At 44.6% G+C, this 22,180-nt stretch overlaps 1 protein-coding gene across 1 annotated transcript in view; it reads left to right on the forward strand.

The window, feature by feature from the left end:
- Positions 1 to 22,180, forward strand: part of CDHR1 (cadherin related family member 1) — a 111,108-nt gene that overhangs the window by 61,806 nt on the left and 27,122 nt on the right. Inside the window, exons 13-15 of the mRNA XM_048506852.1 lie at positions 1,763 to 1,966; positions 7,551 to 7,703; positions 21,696 to 21,860. Coding sequence (XP_048362809.1) covers positions 1,763 to 1,966; positions 7,551 to 7,703; positions 21,696 to 21,860 — 522 coding nt within the window. The remainder of the gene's footprint in view (positions 1 to 1,762; positions 1,967 to 7,550; positions 7,704 to 21,695; positions 21,861 to 22,180) is intronic.

Consider the following 22,180-nt stretch of genomic DNA (forward strand, 5'->3'; position numbering starts at 1 on the left):
TTGTCAGGGATGCTTTATGCTGATCCAACCTTGAGCAGGAAGAAGAGCTTGTACTAGATGGCCTGTATGGCCCCTTTCAACTCTATAATTGGCCCCTTTCAACTCTATGATTCTCCATTCCAAAACTCCTCCTTCTAATTTGGCCTTTCTCTCCCCCCATCCTAAAAGACATTGTGACTGCATTATCTATGTTGGCATGTAGCCTTTTGATAGAGCTTTCTAAAAGACATCTCACTATGGGAAACACTTTGCATTCAGCAAAAGAATATTAATGGTTGTTGGGGCTTCATTTATTCCTATACCCAGTAAGCATCCGTTTTTGTCTGATCAGTTTCCAGTCCACTAGAGATGGCAGTCTAACAGTTTTCCTTTGCTGAATTCAAATTTGATACCTTCAAATTAATTTCCTGGTACAAATTATACAGGTGTGAATTCCACTTTATTGGCAATGTTCGGCAATTGAAAGGGAGTTAGTCATTAGAAATGAGTGTTTATTTTTGGTTTCTATGATTGGAAATGGTAATATTGTTATTGGATGCAATTGTTATCGATTAGTAGAGTTGGTTTTTATTTTGTACTACTACTACTACCACTACCACTACCACCACCACCACCACCACCACTACCATTACTACCACTACCACTACCACCACTACTACTACTACTACCACTACCACTACTACTACTACTACTACTAGTAGTAGTAGTAGTAGTAGTAGTAGTAGTAGTAGTAGTAGTAGTAGTAGTAGTAGTAGTAGTAGTAATGAAGGCCAACAACCAGCTAAAGATCTGGCAGCTGTGAAATCTACCATAATAAAAACAATTTCCTTTTAAAAAAGTAAGCAAACTGTTTGTTATAAGGTATAAGTGTGTAGTTCGTACATATCTGTTGGTTCTTGGTATGGGTATGTACTGTGCAATTCACCAAGAGATCCAAGCTTCCCTTACATGAGTAAATGAGTTACTCATGTAACTCAGAGCCCTACGGGGATGGGGCGGTATAATAAATCGAAATAAATAAATAAATAAATAAATTCTAGCCAGCTTATCAAGGGACATGTGCCGGATCGGACCCTTGTACATTGTATCAATTGGTGAGGTTTTTTTTTTCCTATTAAAATAATTAGTTGTCTAAATTAAACCAATCTTTATTATGATCATAGATCAGCATAAGACAGATAAGAAACAACAGTTACAAATCATAAGGTATATTAAAGTAAGAAATATATATCTGAAATTATTCACAGGCAGAACAGAAACATCAGATAAATATAGAAAAATAAACAGGGTGGGATGGAAACATAAATATTTAAAGAACCAAAAACCTTAGAACCTCAAAAGAGGGGGTGACATTAAAATTGAGAGACGGGAGACTATAACTATCACATCACAATGCCCTCTGAGATGACAAATTTGATGTTCCTTATGTTCATTTTTTAACAAATTGATTTTAAAAATCAATTACATTTTTATGTAATTGATATTTAAATTATGTTTTAATGTTTGTTTTAACCTGTTGTGAATCACCTGAGCCCCCCCAGGGGAGGGTTGGCTACGTATAAAACTAATAATAAATAAATAAATAAAAATAAAGACAGCATTGGTTGAGGAATTTATTGCACACAAAGACCTGCCCTCGCTGCCTCTCCTTGCAGATATGTATGGCAATTTTCAAGAATGAAATGTCAAAATATCTAAGACAGACAGAAAGAGAAATGTCCTGAAACTGCCAATGACCATTCTCATCTCTTGTCCATATCAGGCCTCAGAAGTGGATCCGGATGGCGAGATGACTGTGCATTCCTTTGCTATGGTGACTATAAGAGTTGTGGACCTCAATAATCACCCACCGACGTTCTATGGAGAAAACGGGCTGCAGAACCGGTTTGAGCTCACCATGTATGAACATCCACCAGAGGGCGAGATCTTGAGGGGGCTCAAAATTACCGTTAACGATTCTGACCAGGTCAGTGTGTTATTGTTTCCTTATCCATTCCCATAACCCCACTCTTTTGACACTTTAAATATCAGTGCCTACCTTGACCTATCTAGTACATCCTTCCTCATTTTATCCTCACCACAACCATGTGTTGTTGGCTTGACGGAGACACATTGACTGGCCCAAAGTCAACCAACAAGTTTCATGGAAGAGTGGGGATTTGAGTGTAGGTCTCTGGGGTCCTACAATGGTATTCAACGTTTCCAAACTAGAAGTCCAACTTCAACCTCATCCCCGGCAGTTGACATATCAGCTTCCCAGCAGCTCAGTCCTCCCACACGTGCTTGAGTCTGGTCCAACGGGAAATGTGTGAGGGGTGGAAATGAGGTGGCACAACTCATCGCCGTCCCCTCGTGGTGAAAACCCAGGCCTGGCATCCCATCAGAGCAGCGACCAACACTTTAGAACCTCTGTAGTAATATATCTGTAGGTTCTTACACCTAGATAAGCAGATTCAGCACTCCTATCAGCCCTGCCAGCATGGCCAATTGTAGGGGCTGATGGGAATTGTAGTCCGTAACATCTGAGTGCCAAAGGTTCACACCACTGTTGAGACAACTTCAGGCCCTTCTGTTCAGGGATCACGAATCCCATCAGCCCATGCCAGCAGGGCCAATTGGCCATGCTAGCAGTAGCTGCTGGGAATGGTAGTCCATGAACACCTGGAGGGCCTGAGTTTGACACCTATGCCATAGACTTTCCAGATTGGCAGCTGATGTCTGCCACCACATCTGGAATTTTGCCTGATGATGCTGGCAAGCAGCCCACTGTCTTTCTCCTGCTGGCCAAGAAGCAAGGGTGGGTGGGAAGGTCCTTCCCAGAAAGATTGCTCACATGAAAAGGGCTCTTGACTTGCCCAGTATTTTCTTTAGACTTCTTCATCAGACAGGGCATTATTTAACCTCCCCTCCCCCAAAATGCATGGGGGTGTTCTTCCAGGTCATAACCTTGAGGCCTGTTGTTGGTATCTTATGTAGGATGCTTTACTGTCTTCAACTACAGGGCAGAATTAAATATCAAGTTGTACCCTCCATCCAGCAGTGGTTAAGAGCAGGTGTACTCTAATCTGGAGGAACCGGGTTTGATTCCCCACTCTGCTGCCTGAACATTTCAAGACAAGCTCCTTAGAACTTAGATTTCCCACTTTGCTGCTTGAGCTGTGGAGGCTTATCTGGGGAATTCAGTTTAGCCTGTGCACTCCCACACATGCCAGCTGGGTGACCTCGGGCTAGTCACAGCTTTTCAGAGCTCTCTCAGCCCCACCCACATCACAGGGTGTTTGTTGTGAGGGGGGAAGGGCAAGGAGATTGTCAGCCCCTTTGAGTCTCCTACAGGAGAGAAAGGGGGGATATAAATCCAAACTCCTCCTCCTCCTCTTCTTCTTCTTCTTCTTCTTCTTCTTCTTCTTCTTCTTCTTCTTCTTCTTCTTCTTCTTCTTCTTCTTCTTCTTCTTCTTCTTCTTTGATTTGTTGGCTTTCCAGGCATTAAGTTCACCGTGATTTTTGGGATGACTGCTCTTCCATTTATCATGGTACTACTTTTTGATACAGTTTTGTTTCCAATCCATCAAACATCTTAGGTCAAGAACCTCAGAGATCCTCTTGCCAATGGGGTAGTAGCTGTGATGATAGAGTGGTCCTAACATGCCTCTCTGATGTCCTCTCTGGTTTTGCCAAACTAACACAGTTTTTAAGAGCTCTCTCAGCCCCACCCACCTCACAGGGTGTTTGTTGTGAGGGGGGAAGGGAAATGAGTTTGTAAGCCCCTTTGAGTCTCCTACAGAAGACAAAGGAGAGAGATAGATCCAACTCTTCTTCTTCTTCTCCTCTTAGAAACAAAAGTGAAAAACGAAGCATAAAAATCAGTAGCTGATCAGATATCTCCCCAACCCCAATCTAAACTGACAGATCTCTTAAAAGGCCAACAACAGAATGAGGACATATGTCACTGGTTGTTTTTAGTTGATACTCTAAGCAAGGAGTCATGTAAGCCATGCTGGAGTACTGCTACCACTATTAGTCCTTTGAGGTTTATCAAAGACCTTAAAATGCTATGGTATTTACCTGGAAATGCTGGCCGTGGTTGCTATGGAAACGTATGTGCTAGCTTCCACCTGAGCTAACTGGAGAAAAGAAAGGGACATGACATTTTTCATTATTGAGAAGAAAGCCTAGCCTGTCACCGTGCAGTAGAGGAGTGTGCTAATTTGACTTAGCTGTGGGCTGTACAAATGTAAAGGGGCTCATTGACTTGATGAAAAGAAATAAATGACTCATTTTGAGGTAGCCGGTCTCCAAGTTACAGCTGCTGCTCTTCACACAGGAGGCAGGCAAATGTAAGAAGTGTCAGTCTAAAGAGTACCAATTAAGAGTTTATAATACGATGAAAGCGCTGGAGGCTTATTTTTAAAAGTTGCAATGGTATAGCCGTTGTATATTGTTGTGGCTTTCTAACCCTGTTCTCGTCCCCCCTGTTCAAAATAAAACTTTAAAGAATGCTTTCCAACTTAACGTGTTTATGTTCTATCATCGTCAGAAACTGTCTGCGTTTTCACTCACCGAGTCTGCTAAGGTTTTGTCGAAGGCTTTCACGGCCGGATTCAACTGGTTGTGGTGGGTTTTCCGGGCTGTGTGGCCGTTGTCTGGTGGATCTTGTTCCTAAGGTTTCGCCTGCATCTGTGGCTGGCATCTTCAGAGGTGGATTACAGAGGGAAGTCTGGCATCTTCAGAGGTGGATCACAGAGCCCTTCGGGGGTGGGCGGTTTAGAAATGTGATAGATAGATAGATAGATAGATAGATAGATAGATAGATAGATAGATAGATAGATAGATAGATAGATAGATAGATAGATAGATAGATAGATAGATAGATAGATAGATAGATAGATAGATAGATAGATAGATAGATAGATAGATAGATAGATAGATAGATAGATAGATAGATAGATAGATAGATAGATAGATAGATAGATAGATAGATAGATAGATAGATAGATAGATAGATAGATAGATAGATAGATAGATAGATGATAGATAGATAGATAGATAGATAGATAGATAGATAGATAGATAGATAGATAGATAGATAGATAGATAGATAGATAGATAGATAGATAGATAGATAGATAGATAGATAGATAGATAGATAGATAGATAGATAGATAGATAGATAAAGATGCCAGCCACAGATGCAGGCGAAACATTAGGAACAAGATCCACCAGACCACGGCCACACAGCCCGGAAAACCCACCACAACCAGGTGCTAATGTTTGTTTGTTTATACGTTTAGTATACTTGGATTCCACTTTTCTCCTCAGTGGGGGAGCCAAAACAGCTAACAATATGGAGACAAGGGAAAAAATTACACAGAATGAACAAGAAATGGAAAAGAGGGATCCGACTGTCAAAGAGGACTTCTCTCCCTCCCGGGTGATCAGCCCAGCATTAGGCTCCCAACTGCAGCTTAAAATAGGATTACTAGCTCTGGGTCCTTTCTGCACAAATCCCTTAAATGTTTCTAAAGGTTTACACACACACACACACACACACACACACACACACACCCCACCCCGTTACAATGACGTATGTCTGCATTTACCTCCTCAAAACGATCCCTGACTTCCATTATGAGATTTTTCCCTCTCTCTCTCTCTCTCTCTCTCTCTTTTATTTGAGTTCTGATGCACTTTCAAACTGCTTTCAGTGCTTTTTTAAGCTGTGCGGAATAGCAAAATCCACTTGCAAACAGTTGTGAAAGTGGTTTGAAAACGCATTATTTTGCATGTGCGGAAGGGGCCAATGCTTCAGTGATTCAGAGCCTCATACTTCATTCTTTACTCCTCATATACTCCATCCTTCAAAGATTGCCCCCCTCCCTAAATAAAAGAACAAACAGAGAAATGCTGCAAATAAACAGGCGAGGGGGAACTGAGCTCAGAAAATGGCGCCGGGGAGGACGTTTACGGAAGCAGAGAAGCACCGGAAACGTCGTCAGTAGATCACACAGCACCTGAAGACGTTTTCAAAAAGTTTCCAGCCAGAGAACTGTTTTAAAAGGGGATTCGTTTAAAACATTTTGAGGCTGGAAATTAAACATTTTGGGTTAACACCCACGCAGAACTCCATGGAGGGAACATTTTATTTCCTGCCTCGAAAAATTTTAAAAGGTTCGTGCCAAAAGGGTCCTGGATTGGGAAATATCTGGAGGTTTGGAGAGTGAAACCTGGATAAGGAGGGGTTTGGGGAGAGGAAAGACGTCAGCAGGATCTAGGGTTGCCAGCACCTGGTTCGGAAATAACCGGAGAGTTGGAGGTGCAGATCTGGAGGGGGTGGGGTTTGGGTGAGAAGGGACCTCAGCAGAATACAATGCTAGAAAGTCCGCCCTCCAAAGCAGTCATTTTCTCCAGGAGAACGGATCTTGCTTGTCTGGAGATCAGTTGTAGTAGCCGGCAATCTCCAGGTACTTTCTCCAGGTATGGGAGAAAGATGTCCTCCTGCCTCGCCTCCCACTCCATTTTCAGAAGCTGAAAGGGCCCACTTAAGTGAGTTATTTACATAATTTTGGAGCCGCGCGTCTCCCCAACACAGGAGGGAGAATAATGGTCAAACAAACCCTGCCAGATAAAGGAATGCAATGGCTTACTTTGACTTGAACTTCCCCCTTTTAGAGAACTACTTCGTTCTGAATCTTTAGTTCAAAAGGGTGGGATTATTCTGGCCTAGCCTGTCCAAACTAGGTGTCCTTCTAGTGTGACTACAAACATTGGCCACCTGTCAAATCTATTTTTACCGGAAGTTATATATGTCCTGAGCTCAGGGTCTGGCAAGATTACTTAAATAAGCCTCTTAGTATGCTCTCAACCAATTGCTCCGCAGGAGAACTGTTAACGTGTTCTCTCTCTTTCTCTTTCTCTCTCTCTCTCTCTCTCTCTCTCTCTCCCCCCTCTCTCTCTCTCTCTCACGCACAGATGTGCCTTAAATCCAGACACAACTGTATGTACCTATTGTAATGTAGCTAATAGAGCCGTGATGGCGAACCTATGGCACGGGTGCCAGAGACAGCACTCAAAGCCCTCTCTGTGGGCACGCACGCACAGAGTTTGTCATGTTGGGGGTGGAAAATCACTCCCCCCTACACACACATCTAGGCTGGCCTGGGCCACTGAGCACGACCTGCGCGCACCGCGGTGAGCAGGGAGGACTCGGCTGGTGGGCCTGGTGCCTGTGCTCCGAGTGGCTGCTGCCCGAGATGGGGGGGGGGGCGCAGAGGAGGCAGAGATTCTGGAGAGGCACAGAGCGGTGCACGCAGGACTTGCTGGAGGCTAGAGCAGGCTGGCTCCTGCTCGAGCGGGTGGGGCGGAGGAAGAGGGAGCCAACCGTTTTTTTCTAAACTAAAATCTCAGCATTCAGGTTAAATTGCCGGGTTGGCACTTTGTGATAAATAAGTGGGGTTTGGGTTGCAATTTGGGCCTCGGTCTCAAAAAGGTTTGCCATCACTGTAATAGAGTGACCATTAGTGACTGTAATTCATTTCCATCCTGACTTTTCACAGGGAGCGAACGCCAAATTCAACCTCCGACTTGCCGGGCCTGGCGGCATCTTCCACGTTGTCCCACAAACTGTTCTGAACGAAGCACAGGTCACTGTGATAGTGGAAAACTCTGCGGCCATTGACTACGAAAAATTCCAGGTTTTATCCTTCAAGGTATTGTAGCCGCTTTGTTCTTCTTTGGTTATGGAAGAGCCGGGGCCAGGGGATTCTTGGGGATCATCCAGCTTCAAGCCCAAGGCAAACCTCTGCGGAAGTCTTTGGCAACTGAAACTGTGGTTCCCAAAGGCATTGTGGGAGCTGAACAGCCATGACACTGACCTGTGTTTTTTTTAACTTGGGTGTTTCCTGGACCAAATGGGAGCTGTGGTTTCTGTCCTCCACAACTACCTTCATAGAGCCAAAAAGCAGAGGACGGTAAAAGAAAACGGAATCTCCTCTTTGCCCTGTCTCACTGTTTCCTTCTCTGCAGATGTTTTTTCCCCAATAGGTCCCCACTTGTCATTATGATCCCAGGATACATGAATGACCTGCATAGGGTTGCCAATCTCCAGGCTGGGCTTGGAATTCCATTTGATCTCTAGACAACAGAGGCCAGTTTCCCTGGGAGAAATGGCAGCCTCAGACAGTGCACTGTATGGCATTGTACCCCACTGAGAATCTCCCCAAACCCTGCCCTCCTAAGGCTCCATCCCCCCCCCCAGTATCCCCCCCACCCAGTATCTCCACGTATTTCCCAACCTGGAGTTGGCAAACCTAATAAACCGCCATATGACCAGTCTTGGGTGTTTCTACAGCTTTGCCGCAGTTCGACAATTCATATTCCAGTGATGGCGAACCTTTTTGAGACTGAGTGCCCAAACTGCAACCCAAAACCCACTTATTTATCGTAAAATGCCATCATGGCAATTTAACTTGAATAGTGAGGTTTTGTTAAGAAAAAATGGTTGGCTCTGAGGTGTGCGTTATTCGGGAGTAAGCTTGGTGGTAGTTGTTGGCTTTGCTTTGAAGCAACCATGCAACTCTTTGAAAGGGTGAATCACGACCCTAGGACGGTTTACTCAGAAGCAAGCCACATTGCCAGCAACCAAGCTTACTCCCAGGTAAAGGATCACGCTTTAGTTCTTTGCATGAAAATCAGTGGGGTTTAACAGCGCTTAACAGGGTTACCTATACTGCTTCCCCAAAACTAGGTCTTAGGTTTCATGCTAATAATGGAGCCCAGTGGCCCAGGCCAGCCTAGATGTGTGTGTGTGGGGGGGGGATTTTCCATCCACATGATGAACTCTGTGCGTGCCCACAGAGAGGGCTCTGAGTGCCATCTCTGGCACCCGTGCCATAGGTTCGCCATCACTGTCATGTTCACATCCTTGTACCTGTGTTCCAAATACTACATCGATTGTGAAGAGAGCATTTGTGTCTTGTGGGGCATGCTTTGTCCATTCCTGACCACCGCTTCTGACTCCTTTCCGCGGCCACATGCGTGGCTGCCAGCTTCCAGGTAGTAGCTGGAGATCTCCTGGTGTCAAATTCGGGGCCCTCCAGATGTTCATGAACTACAATTCCCATCAGCCCTTGCCAGTATAGCCAATGCTCATGGTGGGAGGGACTGATGAACATCTGGAGGGCCGCAAGTTTGACACCCCTGAACTCCATTGAAATCCCCCCCTCCCCAAACTCACCCACCTCAGGCTCCACATCCAAAAACACCAGGTATTTCCCAATCTGGAACTGGCAGCTCTAACCGCACGCCTAATAATCTACAAATAAGGCCTCCACAATGACTCATGTGCTTTGAACGTACCCTGGACAAAGGACAAAATATGGATCATGAAATGGCCTTCAGATGTTTCTGAAAATGGCTGCTTTCTCCAGCATGAGATTTTAAAAAAATTCATTTGTGAAGGGAGGTCAGTTAGTATGGCATCTACCCTTGTAAATGCGTTTAACAAACTCCAGTTGTTCTGTTTGCAGGATCACAAAGTACTCTTGCCAAACAGTGGATCTGGGTAATTGGTATAATTTAGTGGAGAGGGTAATAAATATAAGGAAGGCGTTGATTTTTTAAATATGTATGCAGATGCCACCTTGCTTCCATTATGGGATTTAAAGTAGTTCCGATGGGTTATGCTATCCAGCCTCTCATTATAGTCTGTCTCAGAAAAAGATTATAGTAAGGTTGGATATTCCTCTGCCACAGAGTTCAACATGCTGGACCTTCTTTGTTGTAGAATGCTCCACCTGGGTACTAGTGCCTAGCTACGCCCCCCCCCCCCATCCATTTGAAAATTAAGTTCAATAATGTCCTTGTTCAATAATGTAGGAAATAATGGTTTTGACAAAGGTAGCATGTAACAATGAATGATGATAATTCTCATCTTCATTAGAACTATATTTTATTTTTATTTTTTTAATTTAAAGTTTATTGGTAGTTCATTATCATACAATTCATAATACATTCATTTATAAGCAATTAAGCAAGAGATCGCAAGAGAAAAGAAAGAAAGAAAGAAAGAAAGAAAGAAAGAAAGAAAGAAAGAAAGAAAGAAAGAAAGAAAGAAAGAAAGAAAGAAAGAAAGAAAGAAAGAAAGAAAGAAAGAAAGAAAGAAAGAAAGAAAGAAAGAAAGAAAGAAAGAAAGAAAGAAAGAAACATGAAGGACTTCCAGCTAGATTTACATATCTCTAAACTCAAAAAAGAAACATTCTAACCTTTACCATCTTACAGTCTATACATATATATATACACATACACACACATATATATACATACACAAAAACTCAATAATGAACAATTTGTTACATTTATGAAAGTTCTTATTGCAATTTAAATTGCAGCAACAAGCAACAAACAATCAAAGTAATCATAGCCATTATAATCATTTAGGACTATATTTTAAAGTGGAAGCTTACTCTTTTCTTGACCTCTGCACTTCATCTGATGGTACTAACATCTTTTCTGAGACCTGGGGGTGTAGAAGCAGATATGTTTAGCTTCAGTAAGTCTTCTGTTTCAGGTATCTGCCATAGCATTGTCAGATCCCCCCTTGCCACTGGTGGGGGATGGGTAAGATTGCTAGATCCAGGTTAGGAAACTCCTGGAGATTTGGGGATGGAGTATGAGGAGGACAAGGACATCAGTGGCGTACAATGCCATATAGTCTACCCTCCAAAACATCCATTTTTTCCAGGGGAATGGATCTCTGTAGTATGGAGATAAGCTGTAATTCTTGGGGATACTCAGATCCCAGGTGTGGGCGGGCATCCCTAGTTTGCCAACTAGACCTGGAAACCAAAGAGAAATCTAAGGCCATTTCCGCACGAATGCGGAAGCGGCCGGGTTGGCGTTTCCAACGCCGACCCAACGACACTGGGACCGTCCACACGGACGGTCCTGGAAAGAGCGGGGCAGCCGGCGCCCAGCCGACCCGGCATATCCCCGGGCCTCCGGCGCGTCGCCAAGGCCTGGGGACATGCCCCCCTGGCCCTGCGCGCCTGCTCCAGCGGCGCAGGGCAGGGGGGTGTGTCTCCAGGCCTCGGCGGCGCGCCGGAGGCCCGGGGACAAGGTAAGTGCCCGGTGCGAGGAGGGTGGGGGAGGCGTCTTGAAGCTGCTGCCGTTCGCTCGGCAGCGGCTTCGAGGCGGTGTTTCCCCAACAAGAGCGCTTCTGAGCGCTCTGGGGAAATGCCGGCTTCGCGGCGGTCGAGCGGCCTGGGGACGATGTTTTTGCCGTCCCCAGGCCGCCATATTCCGCCCGTGCGGAAACAGCCTAAGACAAATTAGGAGTTCTAAGAAGAAGAAGAAGAAAAAGAACAAGAACAAGAAAAGGAAAGGAAAGGAAAGGAAAAGAGGAGAGATGAAGGAAAAGAGAAGAAGAAGAAGAAGAAGAAGAAGAAGAAGAAGAAGAAGAAGAAGAAGAAGAAGAAGAAGAAGAAGAAGAAGAAGAGGAAGAAGACGAAGAAGAAGAGGAGGAGGAGGAGGAGGAGGAGGAGGAGGAGGGGGAGGGGGAGGAGGAGGAGTTTGGATTTATAGCCTCCCGCTCACTCCTGTTGGGGACGCAAAGGGGCTTACAATCTCCTTGCCCTTCCCCCCTCACAACAAACACCCTGTGAGGTGGGTGGGGCTGAGAGAGCTCCGAAAAGCTGTGACTAGCCCAAGGTCACCCAGCTGGCATGTGCGGGAGTGCCCAGGCTAATCTGAATTCCCCAGATAAGCCTCCACAGCTCAAGCGGCAGAGCGGGGAATCAAACCCGGTTCCTCCAGATTAGAGTGCACCTGCTCTTAACCACTACGACACTGCTGCTCCTTAGGAGTTCTAAGTTCTAAGGAGCTTGTCTTGAAATGATCTGGAACATTTTTTTTCTGGGGAATACTATACTATATGTAGGCAGCGTGCATTTGGAAGCTCATCAGGCAAAAAACAACAACAACCAAAACCCAAAAGAATTTTCAGGGCGGGACTTTAAGTGTTTTAATAAGACCAATAAAGTTTCTCAGGGGAGTCTGATACATCCCTGAAATTATGTATCTGTCCCCCAAGACAAATCATGGCAAGAACACAACAAAACAGCCCTAAGAAGATTAAATGGAATTCTTGGATGTAACAAAAAGGAAAGTTTAGACAATCGTTTTAATATAAATAGAAAAGTATTTTCCACTTCATAAATAATGTTTTTTTTTCACATTCAACTTAGATTTATTACTTCAGATTAAGTACAAGTGATTGAAGCACAGTAGGAAACAGTTACATATGATTAACATTCATCTGTAGCATTATACATAGGAATTCTTACAGTTGTAATTGCAATTTAGACAATCTTATGGTTATCATAGCCTACACAGAGAATGACTTCTGTTATTATCCAAACCCCTTATGTCTGATGTGGTTTGAACATCAGCCTTTTTAGTCCTTTGAAAATCCTTTAAATACTCTTGATGATGGCTTCACCCCCGCTGTTTCAATTCAGTGCTTCTAAATTGTATATAAAAAAAGCTGTGTGCAAGTTCTTTAGTGGCAACAAAAATGCCTTTGTGAATTATTCAGTATTGACTGCCAAAACTGCCTTTTTCCCTATCAAATATTGAAATGGCTGGAATGAAGCCATCATCAAAAGTACGTAAAGGGTTTTCAAAGGATTTTCAAATGTTCACCCCACTTTATATGAAGACTTGAGCCCCGATTTTAAAAAAAATGGTAAATTTCAGGTTCGGGTTTTTTCAACCTGGAAATTCTCAGTAAAGCCGAACAAAGCAGATACTGGGGTGCTGTGTGGTTTCCGGGCTGTATGGCCGTGTTCTAGCAGCATTCTCTCCTGACTTTCACCTGCATCTGTGGCTGGCATCTTCAGAGGATCTGATAGTAGGAAAGCAAGTGGAGTATATATACCTGTTGGAGTATCTGGGGTGGGGGAAAGAACCATTGTCTGTTAACAAGTAAAGGGTGCAATTAGCAAGCTAGATTTACACGTGTTGAGTGGTATCCACCCATTAGCATGTGAGTAACAATATAAAGCAGATATCTGTTGGCTTTATTTGGCTATTGCTGAAAATATTCAGGTTAAAAAATCCAAACCCGAACATTTTCAGTTCTCCCTCCCTTCCATTTCCCAGGCCCTTGGGGCTGATCTATACCACGCCCCGTTCAGGATCTGGCAAGGTGTTTCCCCACCGGTGCTTCTCAAACCCCTCAGAACTTGGAAAGTGCCACTGGGGGACAAATCCTGCATCCTGATCTACATCAGCCCCGCATGCAGGATCTGGCCAGCTCTTCCCCACCAGCGCTTCTCAAGCCCAGCAGGTTTTGAAAAGCACTGGTGGGGTGCAGATCCTCCATGCAGCCCTGAGCTTGCTTGGGAAGTGGCAGGTGAGGGAGACTTAAAAAGCCAACAAGGCTGAATGTCAGGGGTGTACTGCGCCTAAATGGCACCTGGGGGCATGACCAGAGGTGGGATCCAGCAGGTTCTCACAGATTCCCGAGAGTAGGTTACTAATTATTTGTGTGTGCCGAGAGGGGGTTACTAATTGGTGATTTTGCCACGTGATTTTTGCCTTAGTTACGCCCCTCCTTTCAGCAGTACCGCGTAGAACTTGAAGCAGTCTAGCAGGAGGTGCACCGGCATGCGTGGCAGCCTGCGCCTGCGCGCAGTATCTGCTTTCCCACCCAATGATCACAATGGCCAAGGCCCTGCCACAGCCCCGCCCTGGAATTCCCCGGGCATGCCCCCATCGTGCCCCGCCCATACCCATTGGTGCTACACCACAGTTTGAATTCCACCACCATGGGAACCTGTTACTAAAATTTTTGGATCCCACCACTGGGTATGACCACCTCCCTGCGCCCCCCCAGCTCCCCACACTCCCTCCCCTGCACCCCATTTAGGGGAACCAGCAGGGAGCCCAGGGGAGGTCAGTACTTGACAGCAGGGCTTGGTGGCAGGAGGCTGCAGAGCCTGCCTGAACTACCCGCCACGCTGCCTCCACCCCTGCTGGCTCCGAGGGAGGGTGGGCTGGCATGGTGCTGGGCTCCAGGCAGGTACCATGGTGGCCGCCTCTGCCACTGGGAGTTTGCCCCTGCCCTCCACCTTCCTGCAAACCGGCTTCTGTGCTCCCCAAGGCCTGGGGAGGGCTGGAGCCGGCCTGCAGGGAGGTGGGGGGCTCGGTGGCAGGCAGCTCGGTTGCATGCCATTTTGTCACACGGTGGGGCACCTGTTGCCCCTCCAGATGATGAAACATTGTGCGCCCCGGGACATGGGATACCCCATGTTCCCATTAGCAGTACACCACTGCTGAGTGTTATTCATTTTTTTCAGGCTGGAGTGTATTCAAAAAGCCAAATACACCTGAGTTTTTTTTCCTTTGGCTTTACCAATTCACTAATTAGACAAAAAGAGTTTGGATAATAACAGAAGTCATTCTCTGTACGTAGACGATGGTAGCCCAAATAAACTCAAAAATACACACGTTGCACTCTGGCTGTGTCCAATCTTAAATATCAGTGGTGGCGAACCTTTGGCACTCCAGATGTCATGGACTACAATTCCCATCAGCCCCTGCCAGCATGGCCAATTGGCCATGCTGGCAGGGGCTGCTGGGAATTGTAATCCACAACATCTGGAGTGCCAAAGGTTCGCCACCACGGTTATATATTGATCTGACATATAATTAAACAACTTAACACTTCTATTTGTGTTTACATTTCCTTATTTCTCTGACAGAGTTCTTAAAGATACAGCATAAGTCTTCCAACTCTTACAACTAAACATAAAGAATCACTTAGTCCACTCAATTCTTTGTTCCGAAACAAAGCTTCAGTTCCATCTAGTCCACATTCCAATTCGGCAGGTTCTACATAAAGACGTCTCGCGCGTATAGAACGTTTTTCGTCTTCCATGAGTTTATTTGGGCTAACGTTGACATTGCACTGTTAAAGAGAGTGGTGATTGTTACGTAGACGATGGTAGCCATAAGATCTGAATTGAAATGGTTGGAGTGAACCCGAGTTCAAAACCCCAGTCACAGCCTAACCCCCCTCACAGAAAAAGTCACTTTGGGTCCCCATTGGGGAGAAATAAATCACTAAATAGTTTGTGCCTTGGCTCATTTACTGGAGAGGCCTCCTTACCCCCCCCCTTGCTGCTTTGATCCCTTGTGTCTTCCTCTCTGCTTCTGGCATGCTGGGTTCTGGATTACACTTACCTTAAGCCCCGTGCTACTCTCCTCAAGTAGCGTGGGGTCCCGGGGCACTCCCCACGACAGGGGCGGCGACAGCGCAGCCGCCCCGACGATGCCACTGTCGCGCCTCCTCAGCACACAGCATCCCTGGTGCTGGAGAAAACAGCGCCTTTTGAAGACCCCGCGCAGAGCATAGGGGGGATCGGGGTGAGTGGGGAAACGCCCTTTGTCTGGTAGAAGAGTGCTGAATTTCATTGCCTTCTGCTCTTTCAGAGCCCTGTCAGGGCCTCTGTTCGCCATTTTCACAGGGTTTAGATGAAGCAGTTGGAATGCGAAGGATAATTGTTCTTATTAAAACGAGAAGATTCACAGGTTACGAAGCAATGTCCAAGTGGGCCCGGGTAAAGAAATTACACGCCGTGGCCTCATGAATACTAATCGAATTCGGCATGATTAACGCTACGGCTATAAACACCAGAAGAAGTAATTAAAAGAGAAACGAGCGTGTTTCTTTTTTTGCTGAAGAGATTGCCTACTTTGTCTTGGGCAAAATTATTTTTATCCCCGCAAGAGACCGAGAACAAACCCCAAAGGGCTTGGCTACAAATTGGGAACCTGCTTCTAAATCCCAGATTGTCAGCGAGGAAGAAAGTTAGACTTGGCTTTAACCATTTCATGGCAGCCCGTATCAAAAAAAATCCCCGTTGATTTTATCAGGGTCCCAATATTCATAAGGCATTTCAGGTTTCTAAAATATTTCTTTCTTTCTTTCTTTCTTTCTTTCTTTCTTTCTTTCTTTCTTTCTTTCTTTCTTTCTTTCTTTCTTTCTTTCTTTCTTTCTTTCTTTCTTTCTTTCTTTCTTTCTTTCTTTCTTTATCTATCTATCTATCTATCTATCTATCTATCTATCTATCTATCTATCTATCTATCTATCTATCTATCTATCTATCTATCTATCTATCTATCTATCTATTTATTTATTTATTTATTTATTTATTTATTTACTGCCCTCCCCGAAGGCTCAGGGCAGTTTCCATCAACAATAAAAGTTTAAAACATCGTATATATAATTTATCTAAAATACATAAAAAATTAAACTATAGATGGCTTCAGCTCTTCTATTCCCATTTATGAACCCACGGGAGGCCAGATGTTTTTATGGCTAGTTGTTTCTTTGTTAATGCTGATACCTCCAAGATCGTTGGCCTATGTTTGGCTGGCAGACTGTACAAAGTTAATTTTTAGATAAGCTTTAAATCATGCCCATCCCTGACATTTGATTATCCCTCACCGAGATAGTGTTTAACAGACTTTCTTTATCTCACACGCACACAATTTGATTAGAGTTGAAGGCATAAATTCAGAGCTGGATTTGGGACCTCAGAATTCAAATTTTGACATTCTGGTGGAGGAAGACTGATTTCTATATGCCCTGGCCCGAGAATTCTCAACCTTGATGTGGGTTCTGGAATTTTCTGAGAATTGCTATTAGTCATGCGGGGTTCACAGCACAACCCTTCCAAATCCTGGTAGAGCAGCAGTGGCGTAGTGGTTAAGAGCAGGTGCATTCTAATCTGGAGGAACCGGGTTTGATTCCCCGCTCTGCCACTTGAGCTGTGGAGGCTTATCTGGGGAATTCAGATTAGCCTGTACACTCCCACACACGCCAGCTGGGTGACCTTGGGCTGGTCACAGTTCTTTGGAGTTATCTCAGCCCCACCCACCTCACAGGGTGTTCGTTGTGAGGGGGGAAGGGCAAGGAGATTGTAAGCCCCTTTGAGTCTCCCGCAGGAGAGAAAGGGGGGATAAAAATCCAAACTCTTCTTCTTCTAGATATGTGGGGGAACAGTGCCTGGGAAGGACAGAGTTTGAGAAGGGCATGGTGTCACTCTAGGCTGCCTCCCTTCATCTCTATGAACAACTTTACTACAGATACTACTGCTCTCCGGAGGGCCGGAGAGCAGGTGAGTGAAGGCAGGGAGTGGGGGGGGGGGAAGTGCCGGGAAGCCGCTGCCTGTGCGAATGGCAGCCTGGGGACAGCGTTTTTGCCGTCCCAAGGCCGCCATATTCCGCCCGTGCAGAAACGGCCAGTGTTATTTATAAAACCAGATGTTGGCTGTTCAGAGTTGGCATTCTTTTTCTTAGAGAAAACGTTTGTGGGGAGGCCTTAATTTTTTTACAAGATGGATTATTGACAGCAATGCTTTTCAGATCTCTGAAATGTCTTTGCAGAGTAGTTATTGCAGCAGGGAGTGTGTGTAGGGTTACCAACTCCAGGATAGAAATTCCTGGAGATTTGAGGGTGGAGCTTTGGGGAGGGTGCGGTTGGAAGGGAACGGCCTCGGCAGGTATGATGTCATAGAGTCAGCTCTCCAAGCCGATCAAATCTGTTAACTCAAGTTGGAAGAGAGGATATAACATGACATATTGGCAAGTCAGCAACCCTAGATCTGTCTCTGTAGGACCCTTTTGGATACACTGAGCAAGGGCTGAGAGAGAGCAGAGCTACTTGTGTGCTGAGACATTAGAACACACAAAAAGCAAAACCACTGTGTATGCTAACGATTGTTCTGAAGCTGACTTCGGCCTCCCGAAAACGTCTGCCTTCATCGTTCAAAAGAGAAAAGTAATAACGCCGAGGAGTTTGAAAATAATGAGCTCATAATAACTACTTTTTTATTACAAGTCTATCCTTCTTGATGTGACATTATTGCACCATTTGCAATTAAAAAACTAGCCATATTTTGAGCTTCTGCGTGGCATTTCAGTCTGCGTGATCAGCATTCATTAGACTCAACAGCCAGGGCTAGTAGCTGCTGCTGGGCATACTAGGAAGCAAGTTCCTTTGCCCCTTCTTGGTCCCCTTCCACACATGCAGAATAATGCGCTTTCAATTCATTTTCAACCCATATTTACCAGCATGGGTTTTATGGTTGCCACTTTGAGTTGGGAAATACCTGGAGATCGGGGGTGGGGGCGGGGAGTGAAGAAGCAAGCCTTTACTGGCATAGATAACAGTACAACAATAATAAGAAATGGATTAAAAAGCATATACAATACAGGACATAAATCTTAGGTCAGAGGAAATCTACTGGCTAGTAATTTCCAGAAGAAAGTCTGCCACTATCATACAGAGAGAAGGATCAGGGTTGTCCAACAAGTAGTGTAGTCTAATTAAATCGGGGAGATGGGGTAAATGTAAAGGAGTAAGATTCACTTGGATCTGATTTCCTTGAATCTGAGACAGTGTAGTAATTGGTGGGCCAGAGATTCAACTGAGCCATCGTTACATGGGCACAATCTTTTAGCCTTTTCTTGCTTATTAAATCTGCCATGTAGCAAGGCAGAAGGCATAACATTAAACCTGGCGAGCATTATGGCTCTCCTTTGAACAGGGTTTATTAAGCAATACAGGTAGTATGCCAAGTGACCCCGTTCAAATGGGAGAGAAAAATACACAAGGGAGCACTTTTTCTTGGCTGCGGTGAGTAGGGTAGAGAACTCTCTATCCAATAGTTGACCTTTTAATTTCCTATAAGCTTCTGAATAGGACAAAGGGCAAAGTGAATCCACTGACAGTCCAATGGAGGCCATTTTTTCTTCAATTATGGAAAACCAGGGGTTGGAATGGGTGTCAGAGAGCAAACGGTGGACCAGGGAATTACAGTCCGAGAGAAAATGGATTCACAGCCAGAATCTAAAAGTCCTCAGCCAAGCGGCTGATTCCAAGGAGTTTTGACCTAACTCCAGACAAAGGGCTGCATAGGGCACACAATTTGGGAGTCCAGTTATCTTGTGAAAAAATTTGGATTGAAGAGAATTCAAGGAGTGGTTAATAGCTTGAATCCAAATTGGGACTCTGTAAAGCAATCTCGAGGCGACTTTGGCATTGAAAAATTTGAGGCCAGGAGGGATAAAGGAGTGGCTACTGCTGTAAAACAAACGTAGTAGTGCTGACATACTATTAGATGTAGCTAGGAGAGTGGCCTTCCTCTGGGTTGCCCATGAAAGGTTAAAGGAGAATGAAACTTTAATAAGTACTTGTTGAAACAACAACAGTCGGCCTGCCATCCATTGCGACAACCTCAGGACGTCTTATTTGTGCTGTGCAGAATGGGCCATGGAAAGTGATCGACCCAAGGTTGCCCACTGAGCTTCAGTATAGTGGCAACTCTCTAGCCATTACACAACACTGCTATTGTGACACATCTGCACCGCCGTTCCTAAGTGGCAATACAGCAATGTGTACTTGCTGTATACATGTACATATACACATACATATATATACACACATATATACACACACATATATACATATATATATACACACACACACATATATACACATATAAATATATATATATGCTGTATATGTATGTATATGCGCTGTATATGTATATACATATATGCTGTATATGTATATATAAAGGGTGATTTTTTCTTTTAACATTTGCAGATGCCACTTGTGATGAGCAACCAAATTCTGAGTAGCACTGTGCAGAGTTTGTTCATCAGTTTGTTTGTTTTTTAAATCAGGTTTCTAGCCCTTATGGCTGCAAAATTAAATGGGCAGACAACGAAATCTCAGATAAAGATTGGTGGGTAAATAAGGTTTCTTGTGTCAGCACTTAGCATATTTCGTCCCTTTCCCAGGACTACATGAAACAGAATAAAATATGTAAAATAGTAACATCTGCAGAATAAATTATGCAAAAAGCAAGAGGTTGCTGATACAACCGGTTACCATATAGTTCCCGTCAAGTTTGATGGTGTCATGCAGTGGAGTCTGCATTTTTGTTCCTATGGATTCAGGTTTAAATGCCTGTAGTGATCACTTAAATAACATGTTGCACAAAAAAGCATAGTTTAAAGCAGCCATTCTCAACCAGGGTTCCGTGGTACCCTGGGGTGCCGTGAGCATGTCCCAGGGGTACCGCGGCAACACTACCGCCCCTCCCCCCTCATTTTTGTGGTGTCTCCCACTGGCGCCAGCAAGGACATGGAGCTGGCCCATGGGGCAGGGCCTGCCACAAGGTCAGCAGCCACCCCCATCCCCAGTGCTTCCCTTCACCCTGGGAGGGGAATGTGGGGTGTGTGGCAAGCAGGGGCAATGGGAGGGGAAGGTGGAGGGTGGCAGCAGAGGTACTGTGAAATATGAAGAGTGAGGTCAAGGGTACCCTGACCTCGAAAAGGTTGGGAAACACTGGTTTAAAGGGTTTGGGAATTGCATGCGTGCAGATTTTAATCAGTTTTTATTACTATATAAAACACAATTTTTAAAGCTATGCTTTTTTCCCTATTCTGTTAGTTAATGTGATTCTGCTTGCAGAGACGTGTGTAAATCATTTCATTCCTCCCCGTATACCCTTCTTCACACTATTTCCTCTTTCTTTTTTCCTGGCCGCCCATCCCTGCTTCCTTCTCTCCTTTCCACGCACCAAGCAACTTTTATCTTATCTGTCCCCCAGACTTCAGCTTTATTGATTTATTATATCAGTTTCCCCCACGAGAGCCAAACGCAGTTTACATTGTTCTCTTTGGCCCCTTCCGCACACGCAAAATAATGCGTTTTCAAACCACTTTCACAACTGTTTGCAAGTGGATTTTGCCGTTCCGCACAGCTTCAAAGAGCACTGACAGCAGTTTGAAAGTGCATTATTCTGCATGTGCAGAATGAGCCTTTCTCTGCTCAAGTTTCTCTCACAACAATCCTGCGAGGTGGGTTAGGCTGAGAAAGACTGACTGGCCCAAGCTCACAACCTTTCATGGCAGAGCAGGGATCTGACCCTGAAACTTGCAGACCCTAACTTGACACTCTTACTGCTACATCACACTGGTTCCCTTCCTGTGAAAAGTCTGGTCAAATTGCAAAAGTCATGTGGTAGCAAGTTGATCAGGTGAGTTCTGTCACAGTTACTGCTGGGCCCAGAATTCGTGCAAGTTGTGTGGCGGATGTCAAAGGGCTCCAGTGAGTTGTGTAGCATTATCCTAGCCACTACTCACCTGGGTGAGTTTCACAAAAATTGCATAGTACCAAATTGCCTGGTCGTTGTTGCTGGGTATTGTCTGGAATCCTCCCCCAAATGGCAGGAGGGTGAGGAGCAGGGGAAAACTCAGAGGTCAAAATAGGTGCGGAAAGGGCTTTGTGGCCCCCCCCCCCTTAACATATACTGATGGAATTCAAGGTTTGAAGGCTGGCAATATTGTTGAGGTTGCCTAGCAACCACTGTAATGGCCACTGAGATCGCAAGAGACATTGATTTCTGAAAAGTGCAGGCACTATCTCTCTTGGGGCGGGTTAACTCCTATGTTTCATTTTATTTTTAGACTTCAGATTTTTCCTCAAACCTGGGGCTTTTCTCAGTTTTGTAGAAACATCTGTCCTTGTCTGTTATTTACAAATCATATATGTTGCTTCTCTGTGGAACACAATTTTGCATGTCTTGCTAACTCTTGAACGGTCATCCCTATTTCATTTTTAGCTTCTTGCAATAGAAGTTAACACTCCTGAGAAGTTTAGTTCAACAGCTGATATTGTGATACATCTCTTGGATACCAATGACAACATCCCAAAGTTTACCTCAGATTACTACATCGCTCGGATTCCAGAGAACTCTCCTGGAGGCTCCAATGTAGTGGCTGTAACAGTAAGTTTTTATTTGATCCTCTAAAGTCCTGCCGATTTCTGCAACAAATTTTCTAATCATAATTTCCCCAATATCTGTGATTTCTGCTCAGACTATTATTACATCCAAAAAAAATTAGGTGAACTGCAAATCAAGCTTAAATGCACATTCAAAGAGCTACATTCAAACACCATAAATTTAAATAGGTGCCTCACCTTTTAAATTTTAGTTCTAGGATTCAGAATCTTTAGGGAATTTTTCAGTAGTGGCCTCTATACTTCATCAAGCTACAATTCCCAAGATTCTTAGGGGAAAGCCAGAAAAATCAAGTTGTTATAAAA

This window comes from Sphaerodactylus townsendi, linkage group LG08, assembly GCF_021028975.2.
Source record: "Sphaerodactylus townsendi isolate TG3544 linkage group LG08, MPM_Stown_v2.3, whole genome shotgun sequence".
NCBI lineage: Eukaryota > Metazoa > Chordata > Lepidosauria > Squamata > Sphaerodactylidae > Sphaerodactylus > Sphaerodactylus townsendi.